Source organism: Oncorhynchus mykiss, chromosome 20 (assembly GCF_013265735.2).
Source record: "Oncorhynchus mykiss isolate Arlee chromosome 20, USDA_OmykA_1.1, whole genome shotgun sequence".
Classification (NCBI taxonomy): domain Eukaryota; kingdom Metazoa; phylum Chordata; class Actinopteri; order Salmoniformes; family Salmonidae; genus Oncorhynchus; species Oncorhynchus mykiss.
In genome coordinates this window covers 46,562,547-46,579,790 of record NC_048584.1, presented here as the reverse complement: position 1 = coordinate 46,579,790, position 17,244 = coordinate 46,562,547, and the positions used below count along the sequence as shown (strand labels likewise).

General features: G+C 41.9%; 1 protein-coding gene across 2 annotated transcripts; it reads right to left on the bottom strand.

Annotated features, from left to right (window-relative positions):
• Positions 1-1,913: 1,913 nt before the first annotated feature.
• Positions 1,914-16,747, bottom strand: mrpl2 (50S ribosomal protein L2). 2 transcript variants are annotated; one of them, XM_036955532.1, is made up of 8 exons: positions 16,592-16,729; positions 13,930-14,024; positions 8,916-9,093; positions 8,640-8,781; positions 5,933-6,048; positions 5,076-5,186; positions 4,197-4,270; positions 1,914-2,756 (listed from the first exon to the last, which is right to left on the bottom strand). In XM_036955532.1, the coding sequence occupies exons 1-8, from the start codon at positions 16,695-16,697 to the stop codon at positions 2,547-2,549; spliced, it is 1,032 nt and encodes a 343-aa protein (XP_036811427.1). In that variant the 5' UTR covers positions 16,698-16,729; the 3' UTR covers positions 1,914-2,546.
• Between the last annotated feature and the right edge of the window lie 497 nt (positions 16,748-17,244).

Genomic DNA, 17,244 nt, shown 5'->3' with positions numbered 1-17,244 from the left:
TGTAACTAAATGTGGAAAAAGTCAATGGGTCAGAATACTTTCCAAATACACTGTATGGAATAACTATAATAGACCACTATGCATGGAATAACTAAGAGACCACTATATATGGAATAACTAATAGACCACTATCTATGTATGGAATAACTAATAGACCACTATGTATGTATGGAATAACCAATAGACCACTATGTATGTATGGAATAACCAATAGACCACTATGTATGTATGGAATAACTAATAGACCACTATGTATGTATGGAATAACTAATAGACCACTATGTATGGAATAACTAATAGACCACTATGTATGGAAAAACTAATAGACCACTATCTATGTATGGAATAACCAATAGACCACTATGTATGTATGGAATAACCAATAGACCACTATGTATGTATGGAATAACCAATATACCACTATCTATGCATGGAATAACTAATAGACCACTATCTATGCATGGAATAACTAATAGACCACTATCTATGTATGGAATAACCAATAGACCACTATGTATGGAATAACCAATAGACCACTATGTATGTATGTATGGAATAACTAATAGACCACTATGTATGTATGGAATAACTAATAGACCACTATGTATGTATGGAATAACTAATAGACCACTATGCATGTATGGAATAACCAATAGACCACTATGTATGTATGGAATAACCAATAGACCACTATGTATGGAATAACTAATAGACCATTATCTATGTATGGAATAAGTAATAGACCACTATCTATGTATGGAATAACTAATAGACCACTATCTCTGTATGGGATAACTAATAGACCACTATGTATGTAATAACTAAGAGACCACTATGTATGGAATAACTAATAGACCACTATCTATGTATGGAATAACTAATAGACCACTATGCATGTATGGAATAACCAATAGACCACTATGTATGTATGGAATAACCAATAGACCACTATGTATGTATGGAATAACTAATAGACCATTATCTATGTATGGAATAAGTAATAGACCACTATCTCTGTATGGGATAACTAATAGACCACTATGTATGGAATAACTAAGAGACCACTATGTATGGAATAACTAATAGACCACTATCTATGTATGGAATAACTAATAGACCACTATGTATATATGGAATAACTAATAGACCACTATGTATGTATGGAATAACCAATAGACCACTATGTATGTATGGAATAACCAATAGACCACTATGTATGTATGGAATAACTAATAGACCACTATGTATGTATGGAATAACTAATAGACCACTATGTATGGGATAACTAATAGACCACTATGTATGGGATAACTAATAGACCACTATGTATGTATGGAATAACTAATAGACCACTATGTACGTTTGGAATAACCAATAGACCACTATGTATGGAATAACTAATAGACCACTATCCATCTATGGAATAGACCACTATCTATCTATGGAATAACTAATAGACCACTATCTATCTATGGAATAACCAATAGACCACTATGTATGTATGGAACAACTAATAGACCACTATCTATGTATGGAATAACTAATAGACCACTATCTATGTATGGAATAACTAATAGACCACTATCTATGTATGGAATAACTAATAGACCACTATCTATGTATGGAATAACTAATAGACCACTATCTATGTATGGAATAACCAATAGACCACTATGTATGTATGGAATAACTAATAGACCACTATGTATGTATGGAATAACCAATAGACCACTATGTATGTATGGAATAACCAATAGACCACTATGTATGTATGGAATAACTAATAAACCACTATGTATGGAATAACTAATAGACCACTATCTATGTATGGAATAACCAATAGACCACTATGTATGTATGGAATAACTAATAGACCACTATGTATGGAATAACTAATAAACCACTATGTATGTATGGAATAACTAATAAACCACTTTGTATGTATGGAATAACTAATAAACCACTATGTATGTATATATGGAATAACTTTGATAGGCTGTTTAATCCATATGAAGATTCCAAGAGCTTGACTGCCCCACTCTATAATAGACCACTATCTATGAATAACTAAGGCTATTGTTAAGCCCAACCCCACTCTAGCAGGTATTAGCCAACTGTCCTAAATATTCTGACAACTAGTCAAGCAACTCACTCATTCCACTTTTGAAAATGCCTCCCAGGTGTCTTTGCACAAACCTTGTTTTAACAGATATGACATTTTTAAATACCATTTAAGAAAACATGGGTTAACCTTTGAATGTTTCACTATGGATGTAAATGTGTTGCAAGCTCTCCCCAGGAGCAGCTGTGTTTAATAATGTTTGGAACCTTGTCTACTTCCCAAGCCTTATTCTTTACCAACACTTCAGACAGTTAAATCATTTCATTTCACAAAATCCATGTCATAACAGACCAAAACATTGTCACAAGACTACATAACTGAAATCACTGACAGCTCTGTCCATTAACATCACTGCCTCTGATCGATCTAAAAAGAAGAGGTGGCGTCTCCTGCAATGTCCTGTTGCATACAGAGTTTAGCACATTTAGTTGGCAGACACTAAAGGCAGGTTAATATAACTCTTCATGGGGGGAAGTGGTTTGATCTTGCGTCCGGCCCAGCCACCTTTCCTCTTCCACAAGCCGCTGGAGGGCCGGATGCCGAGCCAACGGTTCCTGCCAGCTTTACCAATGATCCGTTTGTTGTGATCGATGTTGGACACCCTTCCCACTGTGGCCATGCATGTCTCAATCACCTGCAAACAGAAGACAATAGCAGGTGAGGTGTAGTCAGAGCATCAGCTTTTAGAAACTAGATCTGGTATTTATATTTATTATGGATCCCATTTGTTCCTACCGAGGCAGCAGCTACTCTTCCTGGCATCCAAGCAAAAGTTAAGGCAGTTTATACTATTTTAAAAACATTACAATACATTCACAGATTTCACAACACACTGTGTGCCCTCAGGCCCCTACTCCACCACTAACACAGTGTCTGTTACTATGTGTGTTTCTTTTTTTTTTATCAAATTTTACTGCTTGTCATGGCTCCATGAGGTGCAGTCAGAGCACCAGCTTCTAGATCTGGCGAGGTGCAGTCAGAGCACCAGCTTCTAGATCTGGCGAGGTGCAGTCAGAGCACCAGCTTCTAGATCTGGCGAGGTGCAGTCAGAGCACCAGCTTCTAGATCTGGCGAGGTGCAGTCAGAGCACCAGCTTCTAGATCTGGCGAGGTGCAGTCAGAGCACCAGCTTCTAGATCTGGCGAGGTGCAGTCAGAGCACCAGCTTCTAGATCTGGCGAGGTGCAGTCAGAGCACCAGCTTCTAGATCTGGCGAGGTGCAGTCAGAGCACCAGCTTCTATAATCTAGATCTGGCGAGGTGCAGTCAGAGAACCAGCTTCTATAATCTAAATCTGGTGAGGTGCAGTCAGAGCACCAGCTTCTATAATCTGGCGAGGTGCAGTCAGAGCACCAGCTTCTAGATCTGGCGAGGTGCAGTTAGAGCACCAGCTTCTATAATCTAGATCTGGTGAGGTGCAGTCAGAGCACCAGCTTCTATAATCTAGATCTGGTGAGGTACAGTCAGTGTAAACAGATGGTCAAACCATTTAAAGTCATCATACAGGCCTCAAAAATCATTGATTTATGACATCCGTAAATGTCTTAAAATACATTGATATTATTTCAAAATAATAGATCTTAAAATGATCAGATGACGAGACTCACGGTAGCGTAAAGTGTAAACGAGGCTAGACAGCCAAACCAGACGACAACAGTGAGTATATTACCCAAATCTGCTGTTTAGATGGACAGTAATCTCACTTGAATCTGCTGTTTAGATGGACAGTAATCTCACTTGAATCTGCTGTTTACATGGACAGTAATCTCACCTGAATCTGCTGTTTAGATGGACAGTAATCTCACATGAATCTGCTGTTTAGATGGACAGTAATCTCACCTGAATCTGCTGTTTAGAGGGACAGTAATCTCACCTGAATCTGCTGTTTACAGGGACAGTAATCTCACTTGAATCTGCTGTTTAGATGGACAGTAATCTGAACTGAATCTGCTGTTTAGAGGGACAGTAATCTGACCTGAATCTGCTGTTTAGATGGACAGTAATCTGAACTGAATCTGCTGTTTAGAGGGACAGTAATCTCACCTGAATCTGCTGTTTAGATGGACAGTAATCTCACCTGAATCTGCTGTTTAGATGGCAGCTGTACAATCGCTGTTCCGCTGACTTTACGAAGTAACACTCCACTCGTACCTATAACACAATAAAACTGTTTCAATAGTGATCAGACTCATTATTATTATTCCAATTCTAATGTATAAGATGGAGATTGTTCTGCAGCACGGATAGGGATCGGGGGTTAGAGGTCAGTGGTTAGGGGTAAAGGTTACCTGCAGCACGGATAGGGGTTAGGGGACAGGTTACCTGCAGCACAGATAGGGATTAGGGGTTAGAGGTCAGTCGTTAGGGGTAAAGGTTACCTACAGCACAGATACAGATCCGGGGTTAGGGAACAGGTTACCTGCAGCCCGAATAGGGATCAGGGGTTAGAGGTCAGGTTACCTGCAGCACGGATAGGGATCAGGGGTTAGAGGTCAGGTTACCTGCAGCACGGATAGGGATCAGGGGATAGAGGTCAGTCGTTAGGATAAAGGTTACATGCAGCACGGATAGGGATTAGGGGTTAGAGGTAAAGGTTACCTGCAGCACGGATAGGGATCAGGGGTTAGGGGACAAGTTACCTGCAGCACGGATAGGGATTAGGGGTTAGAGGTCAGGTTACCTGCAGCACGGATAGGGATCAGGGGTTAGAGGTCAGTCGTTAGGATAAAGGTTACCTGTAGCACGGATAGGGATCAGGGGTTAGGGGTCAGGTTACCTGTAGCACGGATAGGGATCAGGGGTTAGGGGTCAGGTTACCTGCAGCACGGATAGGGATTAGGGGTTAGAGGTCAGGTTACCTGCAGCACGGATAGGGATCAGGGGTTAGAGGTAAAGGTTACCTGCAGCACGGATAGGGATCAGGGGTTAGAGGTCAGTCGTTAGGGGTAAAGGTTACCTGCAGCACGGATGTAGGTGGCTCCTTTCCCAGGATACAGTTCCAGGTTGTTGACCAGAGTTCCAACAGGAAGAGCTCCCAGGGGGAACGAGTCTCCTTCTTTAGCCGAAACTAGAGAGGACATCATGACAGAAACATTAGATTATTAAACAGACATACAATATACATCACAGACTGGAGACAACATACATTATAACAGACTTGAGAGAGTTCCATTATCTCGTGGAGAGGTAATGTGAGTTAGACAGCTCCATTATCTGGTAGAGAGGACAGGTGGGTTAGAAACAGCTCCGTTATCTTGAGGACAGGTGGCTTAGAAACAGCTCCGTTATCTGGTAGAGAGGACAGGGGGGTTAGACAGCTCCATTATCTGGTAGAGAGGACAAGTGGGTTAGAAACAGCTCCGTTATCTTGAGGACAGGTGGCTTAGAAACAGCTCCGTTATCTGGTAGAGAGGACAGGTGGGTTAGACAGCTCCATTATCTGGTAGAGAGGACAGGTGGCTTAGAAACAGCTCCGTTATCTGGTATAGAGGACAGGTGGGTTAGACAGCTCCATTATCTGGTAGAGAGGACAGGTGGCTTAGAAACAGCTCAATTATGTTGTGGAGAGGACAGGTGGGTCTAGCCCGGGCTAAATTCCCAATCTGGCCACCAAACCTTCCCTAGCTTAGAATTTGCTCACTCATCCCCCTTCCTCTCCCCTGTAACTATTCTCCCGTTGTTGCTGTAAATGAGAATGTGTTCAGTCAACTTACCTGGTAAATTAAGGATAAAATAAAACAAATACAATAAGGCAGGAGGTTTGACTGAAACTTCCACACCGTGCAGCAGCTAGGGTTTGGATGGAGGTCTTACCTGCCATGCGGCCGATAGTCCCAGAGGTTTTAATGAGGTCTCCAACTTGCATGTTCTCTGTAGCAATAATCCAACGCTTCCTCTTGCCTCCTGCCACCAGAGCTATTTCTGCAGATCTGTTACGAAAGACCAATAGGTATCACTTAGACAGTGAACGTCTTCTAGATTCACATAGAAAAAGACCAGTAGATACACTACAGTTAAAAGTTTTATTACACCTACTCATTCAAGGGTTTTTCTTTATTTTTCCTAAATTTTTTTTTAAAAAGTCCTCACTGTCAACTGCGTTTATTTTCAGTAAACTTAACATGTGTAAATATTAGTATGATCATAACAAGACTGAACAAGTTCCACAGACATGTGACTAACAGAAATGGAATAATGTGTCCTGAACAAAGGGGGGGGGGGGGGGGGGTAAAATCAAAAGTCAGTCAGTATCTGGTGTGGCCACCAGCTGCATTAAGTACTGCAGTGCATCTCCTCATGTTATTGCTGTGAGATGTTACCCAACTCTTCCACCAAGGCAACCCTGCAAGTTCCCAGACATTTCTGGGGGAAAATGGCCCTAGCCCTCACCCTCCGATCCAACAGATCCCAGACGTGCTCAATGGGATTGAGATCCGGGCTCTTCGCTGTAACGCACAGCATTGAGATTGCCTGCAATGACAACAAGCTCAGTCCGATGATGCTGTGACACACCGCCCCAGACCACGACGGACCCTCCACCTCCAAATCAATCCCGCTCCAGAGTACAGGCCTCGGTGTAACGCATATGGAATCATGTAGTAACCAAAAAGTGTTAAACAAATAAAAATATATTTTAGATTCATCAAAGTAGCCACCCTTTGCCTTGATGACAGCTTTGCACTCCTGGCACTCTCTCTACCAGCTTTCAATTAACAGGTGTGCCTTATTAAAAGTTCCTTTGTGGAATTTCTTTCATTCTATACTAGGTAGAGGTGGTATACAGAAGATAGACCTATTTGGTAAACGACCAAGTCTATATAATGTCAAGAACAGCTCAAATAAGCAAAGGGAAACAACAGTCCATCATTACTTTAAGACATGAAGGTCAGTCAATCCGGAACATTCCAAGAACTTTGAAAGTTTCTTCAAGTTCAGTCGCAAAAACCATCAAGCGCTGTGATGAAACTGGCTCTCATGAGGACCGCCACAGGAATGGCGGTCTGAAAACTTAGAGTTTCCAGCCTCAGAAATTGCAGCCCAAATAAATGCTTCACAGAGTTCAAGTAACAGACATCTCAACAGCAACTGTTCAGAGGAGACTGCGTGAGTCAGGACTTTATGATCAAATTGCTGCAAAAAAAACACTACTAAAGGACACCAATAATAAGAAGAGACTTGCTTGGTCCAAGAAACACGAGCAATGGACATTAGACCGGTGGAAATTTGTTTTTTGGTTTGGAGTACGAACTGGAAATGTTTGGTTCCAATCACGCGTCTTTGTGAGATGTGGTGTGGGTGAACGGATGATCTCCGTATGTGTATTTCCCACCATAAAGCAATGAGGTGGTGGTGTGATGGTGAGATGGTTGCTTTGCTGGCGACACTTATTTATTTAGAATTAAAGGCACACTTAACCAGCATGGCTACCACAGCATTCTGCAGTGATACGCCATCCCATCTGGTTTGCACTTAGTGAGACTATTTGTTTTTCAACAGGACAATGACCCAACACACCTCCAGGCTGTGTCAGGGCTATTTGACCAAGGAGAGTGATGGAGTGCTGTATCAGATGACCTGGCCTCCAAAATCCCCCGACCTCAACCAAATTGAGATGGTTCGGGATGAGTTGGACAGCAGAGTGAAGAAAAAAAAAAAGAATAATTAAAAAAGTAGCAGCAAAATAACAAGCCAGGCTATATACAGGGGTACCGGTACAGAGTCAATGTGTGGGGGGGGGGGCACCGGTTAGTCGAGGTAATATGTACATGTAGGTATAGTTAAAGTGACTATGCATAGATTATAAACAGAGTAGCAGCAGCGTAAAAGAGAGGTCTGGGTAGCCCTTAATTAGCTGTTCAGGAGTCTGATGGCTTGGGGGTAGAACCTGTTAAGCCTATTGGACCTCGACATGGCGCTCTGGTACCGATTGCCGTGCAGTAGTAGAAAGAACAGTCTATGACTAGGGTGGCTGGAGTCTGACAATTTTTAGAGCTTTCCTCTGACACCGCCTGATATGGAGGTCGTGGATAGCAGGAAGCATGGCCCCAGTGATGTACTGCCCAGGCAGGTGCTACTTTTCCCGGGGGCCGGCAGAATTAAGACAGTTACAAAATTTCCAAAAACATGACAATAAATTCATTTTCACAACACGCTAAGCCCGCAGGCCCCTACTCTACAACACAAAATCCATGTGTCTGTGCCTGTGTTGCTTCACAGTCCCTGATGTTCCATAAGGTGTATTTTTACCTGTTTAAAAAAAAAATCTGATTCTACTGCTGCATCAGTTACCTGAGTTCCATGTAGTCACGGCTCTATTTAGTACTGTGCGCCTCCCATAGTTTGTTCTGGACTTAGGGGACTGTGAAGAGACCTCTGGTGGCATGTCTGGTCGGGCATGTCTGGTGGGGCATGTCTTGGGTGTCGGAGCTGTGTGCTAGTAGTTAAAACAAAACAGCTTGGTGCCTTACAGGGGTAAGGTGGGGGCCACCAACAGGGGTAAGGTTAAGAGTAATTCTCGTACCTGCAGGGGTCATACCGGACCTCCATCACCCTCTCCTCGAAGGTCTGCTCCTCTCTGCCTGGTTCATAGCGGAGACGTTGGAAGTCAATCCAACGGTATCTCTGTTTATGGCCTCCTCCAATGCCATGGGTACGAACCCTGCCTATAGGTTAGGAGGGAAATATAGCTCAACCAATGGTATGTTTGTCCCAGTCAGTCTCACTGTCTGATGGTGTACTATGGATATGGTGTAGGTAGGGGTTAGTCTGTCTGATGGTGTACTACAGACAGGGTTACCAGAGTGATCTCTGCCTCCAGTCTTCTTCATGCCTATAGGTCTAACGGTGTATTTCTCCCTCTGTTTCCATGAGTTTCTGTTCTGCTCCAGACAGGATGTAGTCAGGAAGCCTCTCCACCCAGAGCAGGTTAGAAACATGGAGCTGGTCTGGGCCCGGAGCACCGTTTGTCCTGCTGTCTATGAAAAACAAACAATGCATATGGAAAGTATTCGGACCCCTTGACTTTTTCTACATTTTGTTAAATCTAAAAATGGAGAAAATAACATGTTTTTCATCAATCTACAAAAACCCATAATGACAAAGCAACAAAAAAACCTGACATTTCAATAACTATAACGTTTTCCGACAAGATAGAACTGCCAAAGGGGGCGGAGTTACAGTCTACTGCAAAGATAGCCTGCAGAGTCCTGTCTTACTATCCAGGTCTGTGCCCAAACAATTCGAGCTTCTACTTTTAAAAATCCACCTCTCCAGAAACAAGTCTTACTGTTGCCGCTTGCTATAGACCACCTTCTGCCCCCAGCTGTGCCCTGGATACCATATGCGAATTGATTGCGCCCCCCCCCCCCTCCATCTTCAGAGCTAGTGCTGTTAGGTGACCTAAACTGGGACCTACTTAACTTCTTCGATATAGGGGGCGCTCTTAATTTTTGGAGAAAAAAAACATTCCCATTTTAAACAAGATATTTTGTCACGAAAAGATGCTCGACTGCATATAATTGACAGCTTTGGAAAGAAAACACTGACGTTTCCAAATCTGCAAATATATTATCTGGGAGTGCCACAGAACTGATGCTACAGGCGAAACCAAGATGAAATTTCAAACAGGAAATGCCCCAGATTTTGAATGCGCTTTGTTCCAATGTCTCCTTATATGGCTGTGAATGCGCAAGGAATGAGCCTACACTTTCTGTAGTTTCCCCAAGGTGTCTGCAGCATTGTGACGCATTTGTAGGCATATCATTGGAAGATTGACCATAAGAGACTACATTTACCAGGTGCTCCGCTTGGTGTCCTCCGTTGCAATTATTGCGTAATCTCAAGGCGGCGTGTATTTTACCAGTTGCTTCAGAGGAGAAACCAAACTGCCACGAATGACTTATCATCGAATAGATATGTGAAAAACACCTTGAGGATTGATTCTAAACAACGTTTGCCATGTTTCTGTCGATATTATGGAGTTAATTTGGAAAAACGTTTGGCGTTGTAATGACTGAATTTTCTGTTTTTTTTCTTAGCCAAACGTGATGAACAAAACGGAGCGATTTCTCCTACACAAATAATATTTTTGGAAAAACTGAACATTTGCTATCTAACTGAGAGTCTCCTCATTGAAAACATCCAAAGTTCTTCAAAAGGTAAATGATTTTATTTGAATGCTTTTCTTGTTTTTGTGAAAATGTTGCCTGCTGAATGCTAGGCTTAATGCTATGCTAGCTATCAATACTCTTACACAAATGCTTGTGTAGCTATGGTTGAAAAGCATATTTTGAAAATCTGAGATGACAGTGTTGTTAACAAAAGGCTAAGCTTGTGAGCCAATATATTTATTTCATTTCATTTGCGATTTTCATGAATAGTTAACGTTGCGTTATGGTAATGAGCTTGCGGCTATAATTACGCTCCCGGATACAGGATTGCTCGACGCAACAGGTTAACACCCTGGCCATCCTACAATCTAAGATTGATGCACAAATAATCAATGAACCCAGCAGGTATAACCCCAAATCCGTAAACACGGGCACCCTCATAGATATTATCCTGACCAACCTGCCCTCCAAATACACCTCTGCTGTCTTCAACCAAGATCTCAGCTTCACTGCCTCATAGCCTGCATCCGTACTGGGTCAGCGGTCAAACGACCTCCACTCGTCACTGTCAAATGCTCCCTGAAACACTTCAGCGAGCAGGCCTTTCTAATCGACCTGGCCCGGGTATCCTGGAAGGATATTGACCTCATTCCGTCAGAAGAGAATGCCTGGTTACTCTTTAAAAGCGCTTTCCGCACCATCTTAAATAAGCATGTCCCATTCAAAAAATGTAGAACCAGGAACAGATATAGCCCTTGGTTCACTCCAGACCTGACTGCCCTTGACCAGCACAAAAACATCCTGTGGCGTACTGCATTAGCATCGAATAGCCCCACGATATGCAACTTACAGGGAAGTTAGGAACCAATATACTCAGTCAGTTAGGAAAACAAAGGCTAGCTTTTTCAAACTGAAATGTTCATCCTGTAGCACTAACTCCATTAAGTTGTGGGACACTAAAGTCCATGGACAATAAGAGCACCTCCTCCCAGCTGCCCACTGCACCGAGGCTAGGAAACACTATCAATACCATTTTTCTTCACCCGGCCACGCTTTTCACCTGGCTACCCCTACCCCTGTCAACAGCCCTGCACCCCTCACTGCAACTTGCCCAAGCCTCCCCATTTCTCCTTCACCCAAATCCAGATAGCTGATGTTCTGAAAGAGCTGCAAAACCTGGATCCCTACAAATCAGCTGGGCAAGACAATCTGGACCCTCCCTTTCTAAAATTATCTGCCAAAATTGTTGCCACCCCTATTACTAGCTTTTTCAACCTCTCTTTCGTATCATCTGAGATCCCCAAAGATTGGAAAGCTGACGCGGTCATCCCCCTCTTCAAAACGGTGAGACACTAGACCCAAACTGCAACAGATCTATATTTATCCTACCCTGCCTTTCTAAGGTCTTCGAAAACCAAGTTAACAAACAGATCACTGACCATCCCACCGTACCTTCTCCGCTATGCAATCTGGTTTCCGAGCTGGTCATGGGTGCAGTTCAGCCACGCTCAAGGTCCGAAACGATACCATAACCGCCATCGATAAAAGACAGTACTGTGCAGCCGTCTTCATCGACCTGGCCAAGGCTTTCGACTGTCAATCATAGAGTTCAGTGTGTCAAATCGGAGGGCCTGTTGTCCGGACCTCTGTCAGTCTCTAGGGGTGCCACAGGGTTCAATCCTCGGGATGTCGCTCTTGCTGCTGGTGATTCTCTGATCCACCTCTACGCAGACGACACCATTCTGTAGACTTCTGGACCCTCTTTGGACACTGTGTTAATAACTAACTTCCACACCAGCTTCAATGCCATACAACTCTCCTTACGTGGCCTCCAACTTCTCTTAAATGCAAGCAAAATGAAATGCATGCTCTTCAACCGGTCACTGCCCACACCTACCCACGTGTCATTCTCAACTTTTGGCCACGACCGTAAATCAACAGTTTTAGTCGGAAGTTTACATACACCTTAGCCAAATACATTTAAACTCAGTTTCACAGTTCCTGACATGTAAATCCTAGTAAAAATTCCCTGTCTTAGGTCAGTTAGGATCAGTCAGTTATTTTGAGAATGTGAAAATGTCAGAATAATAGTAGAGAGTGATTTATTTCACCTTTTATTTCTTTCATCACATTCCCAGTGGGCCAGAATGTTACATACACCAAATTAGCATATAGTAGCATTGCCTTTCAATTGTTTAACTTGGGTCAAACGTTTCACGTAGCCTTCCACAAGCTTCCCATAATAAGTTGGGTTAATTTGGGCCCATTCATCCTGACAGAGCTGGTGGAACTGTCAGGTTTGTAGACCACCTTGCTCGCACATGCTTTTTCAGTTCTGCCCACAAATTTTCTATAGGATTGAGGTCAGGGCTTTGTGATGGACACTCCAATACCTTGATTTTGTTGTCCTTAAGCCATTTTGCTTGGGGTCATTGTACATTTGGAAGACCCATTTGAGACCAAGCTTTAACTTCCTGACTGATGTCTTGAGATGTTGCTTCAATATATCCACATCATTTCCCTCCCTCATGATGTCATGTATTTTGTGAAGTGCACCAGTCCCTCCTGCAGCAAAGCACCCTCACAACATGACACTGCCACCCCCGTGCTTCACGGTTGGGATGGTGTTCTTCGGCTTGCAAGCCTCCCCCTTTCTCCTCCAAACATAACGATGGTCATTATGGCCAAACAGTTCTATTTTTGTTTCATCAGACCAGAGGACATTTCTCCAAAAAGTACGATCTTTGTGCCCGTGTGCAGTTGCAAACCGTAGTCTTTATGGCGGTTTAATAGCAGTGGCTTCCTCCTTGCTGAGCGGCCTTTCAGGTTATGTCGATATAGGACTCATTTTACTGTGGATATAGATACTTTTGTACCCGTTTCCTCCAGCATCTTCACAAGGTAATTTGCTGTTCTGGGATTGAGTTGCACTTTTCACACCAAAGTACGTTAATCTCTAGGAAACAGAATGCGTCTCCTTCCTGAGCGGTATGACGGCTGCGTGGTCCCATGGTGTTTATAATTGTTTGTACAGATGAACGTGGTACCTTCAGGTGTTTGTAAATTGCTCCCAAGGATGAACCAGACTTGTGGAGGTCTCCATTTTTTTCTGAGGTCTTGACTGATTTCTTTTGACTTCCCCATGAAGTCAAGCAAAGAGGCACTGAGTTTGAAGGTAGGCCTTGAAATACATCCACAGGTACACCTCCAATTGACTTAAATTATGTCAATTAGCCTATCAGAAGCTTCTAAAGCCATGACATCATTTTCTGGAATTTTCCAAGCTGTTTAAAGGCACAGTCAACTTAGTGTATGAAAACTTCTGACCCAATGGAATTGTGAAACAGTGTAATTATAAGTGAAATAATCTGTCTATAAACAATGATTGGAAAAATTACTTGTGTCATGCAAAGTAGATGTCCTAACTGACTTGCCAAAACTATAATTTGTTAACAAGAAGTTTGTGGAGTGGTTGAAAAACAAGTTTTAATGACGCCAAACTAAGTGTATGTAAACTTCCGACTTCAACAGTCTATCTGGCCTTAGTCCTGCCTGACCGTGCTCTGTCCTGATGTCTAAACAGTCATAGGAGTCAGCTGGTCAATACATATTGTGTATAGCACAAAACAATACAAAGCTATTATAGATGTCCCCACTGTCTACCATGATGCTGTTTGATTAGATATGGAGACTAGAGCCTACCTGGGTTGGTAATAGAGCCGGCCAAGAGAGGGACAGGGAGCGCAGAGCTCGGGATAAAGATGCCACCGCCATGATGACAATCTCCAGAGGAAAGCCTGATGGGTCAAATAATGAATAACATTCACTCTCAGTCACATCATTAGGTTGAATCCTAGACCGGGTTGAATGAATGAATAATGTTAACTACCTACAACAATCTCAGTCACTGTATTAGATTTAGTGAATGAATAATGTTAGCTAGCTACACTGGCCCCGCCCTGGCAGTTCTGCCGCCCTAGGAAAGTCAAAAAGTTAGTGTTAGCCCACAATGCAATTTTATGAATACTTGTCGATGTGGTACCATTTGTAAAACAGGCTGTTGCATAGTCTTTATTAGCCTGCAGAACTGATTCATGACAATAAAGCCCACGGAGAAGGAGGGAAACTTAGTAGCCTAATTTCATTAAATACTGTACATTTTATTTTGACTTCTCCCGTTTTTAGGATATGGTGTTTGTTAACATGTTTTGGGCATTTTCACACAGTTCTGAGCTATAGTTCGAATCAGAGTTCCATCATTTGTTATATTGTATTTTTTTCTCCATTTGTTCTGGTTAGTTTCACATATCCAAATGTTAAATTAACATGTTCATGCTAGTAATTTGTTTATTGGACAAAATGCTCACATTAAATCCATTTATGATTATCATTAAGCATCACTTGCGTGTCCCAATCTTTATATTACTTTCACTTATTTGATCGTCCAACAACATGCGGGAGGAAACAGCGCAATAAGATAAATATTTTGTGCCCGACTTTGGCAAAGTAGGCACTGCTTATCATGGGAGGCATCAGTGCTAACGTAAATAGCCCATATATCACTAGGTCAGAAAAGTCGTCATTGTCTTTGGGCAGAATTGTGAGGTGTTATGTGTTGGAGCAAGGGATGGGCGATATGGGCTAAAACTCATATGTTGATTTTTTTTAAATGTTCTCTAAATAAGCATTGTTGTAAAATTAATGATCAAATACACTGCATTTAAACAGTCAACAATAATAATATGAATTCAGAGGTAAATAATACAGCGGTTGAATACAAGTCTTCCACAACCACTAATAATTTTATAAAAATAGTTGTACCTGCTTTTTTCCCGATAACCATTGATCTGGCTTTCAGCTGTCTACAAAAAATAACCTTTTTTTGTGACATGTTTAACCAGAACCATGCATAATGCACATGAATTATAATGCACATGAATAAATAAGGTAGCAGGCATTATAGAAAATGAACACCAGTCTCATAATCTCTAAAGCACAAGCTCACGTGCTAGTGAGTAGCCAGCTAATATTTATGTTTCAAGTTTAGCCAACTTGGATCTGGGTAGAATTTCACAAGCTCTGAATACAGTTAACAAGGCATACCAGTTGAATTGTTATCAACACAACCTTCTGTCCGTCTCCAACTGTATGAACAGTATGCTAGCCTGTCCACTTTGTTCAGATGTTGAAATTAAGTGGCTTACCTTATTTCTCAGAGTGAGAAGAGTTACCAATTGCTTATATACTTGTTTTACGCGTATTGCACATTTATAAATCACACACTAAACAGCTAGCATAACAATATTTGACTAAATTGCAGCTAGCGATACATGGTAACATAACGTGCGCGTGACAAACTGAGAATTAATGTTCATTGGTACATCCGTTTTAGTAGTGTCTGCTCTGCCCGAAAGTTGAGGAGTTGAAACAAACAGGGTATGGTTCAAAAGGCTAACTTCTATTACAGCAAAATAATGTCTCCATATTACCAATTGTTGGACAAAACCTCAAATGCAAATAGCGAGTTTAAACTGCTTGTCAGAGAGAAAGAAGTGATCTCTCATCTTTGTTATTCTGAGTGGAGGGAATTGGGAGAAAGAGGCAAAGCGAGAGGTTTTTTTGTCTGGCAAAAAATAAGCCCAATGCGTTTCTATGAGAGTATTTTAAATCTAAACTTGTCGGCTGCATTCCCGCATTGGGGATAAAGACATGAGCATCTCATCACTATAAACAGATCTCTAGTGTAAATGGGAAGGCGCACAGAACAAAAGGAGCGAACGAGACAACATGAGAACAAGCGGACATAAACGCTCATAAAAACAAATACAAAAAAACTTGCTTCTGCAATACTGGCATTTGGAATATTGCGCAAAAACATGTTTAAATTCATTCGATATATCGCCCACCCCTAGTTGGAGGTGTGTCTTGGTCAGTTTAGCTCAGAAAATACCGACCTCACTCTGCTGCCTAATGGGCGGGCCAGACCTGTAACTACAACAATCTCAGTAATTTATTCGGTTGAATTAATATGTTAACTACCTACAACATTCATGTTACTAGGTTGAATGACTTAATCATGTGTCAGTAAAATAACCAGGTTGAATGACAGAGTAGCAACAAGCTGCTTATGGGCTGGAGACCAATTTTGGGAAAACCTGCTGTAAATCACTAGTTAGCTTAGACACGGCTAGTTAGCTAGCTAGCAAACTGATACAGTATACATGTTCACCTCATAAACAAGCTATCCACGTTTAAACAATATATGTATCAAGTTATGTCTAGCTAATTTGATAAGTTATCGTAGCTAGCTAATAATGAATCAAAATGGTCTGTGATAACGTTGCCTACTGTGCGCATCTCGTACCTAACGACGTTACAACACGAGACAGAAATAGCACCACATAACCCGTAGCGTCGCTGTAAATACAATACTCGTTTTGGCATTCATTGCTGAAAGTCGTGAATTTCATGAGCTACATAGCCACCTGAAGTTATTTCGTGCCTCCACTCGATTCTGCTTGTCCTTCAGCACGCTGTGTCGCACATAACTGACGTCCGAAGGTTCTTCTTCTTCGCCGGTCGTGTTCATTCTTCTTCGGTGGGGTTTAACGGCTTTTGGCATTCAATGTTAATGGTGCATTACCGCCACCAGCTGGACATGACATTTAACTATCAAATACAAAATATATTGCGGGAAAGGGGTAAAAAATGACATAATTCAAAATACAAAAAATAGACATGTCAACAAATAAAACCCACCCCACTTCTTCAATTACAGTCCATTACAAAACATTCACAGAAAGGATTTCTTGCACGGCCTCACAAAGACCCACCCCACTTCTTCAATTACAGTCCATTACAAAACATTCACAGAAAGGATTTCTTGCACGGCCTCAGCTGTGAAATCACAAAGACCCAATGTAATTGTGTTATTTTGGAGTCACTTTTATTGTAAATAAGAATAGAATATGTTTCTAAACACTTCTACATTAATGCGGATGGTACCACGATTAAGGA

Coding starts and splice junctions, on each gene's coding strand:
- mrpl2 (XM_036955532.1), bottom strand. CDS start 16,697: ATGAAATTCACGACTTTCAGCAATGAATGCCAAAACGAGTATTGTATT. Junction 8,782..8,915: donor TGGAGGCAGAGATCACTCTG/GTAACCCTGTCT, acceptor CCTAACCTATAG/GCAGGGTTCGTACCCATGGC. Junction 6,049..8,639: donor GTCCGGTATGACCCCTGCAG/GTACGAGAATTA, acceptor CTTTCGTAACAG/ATCTGCAGAAATAGCTCTGG.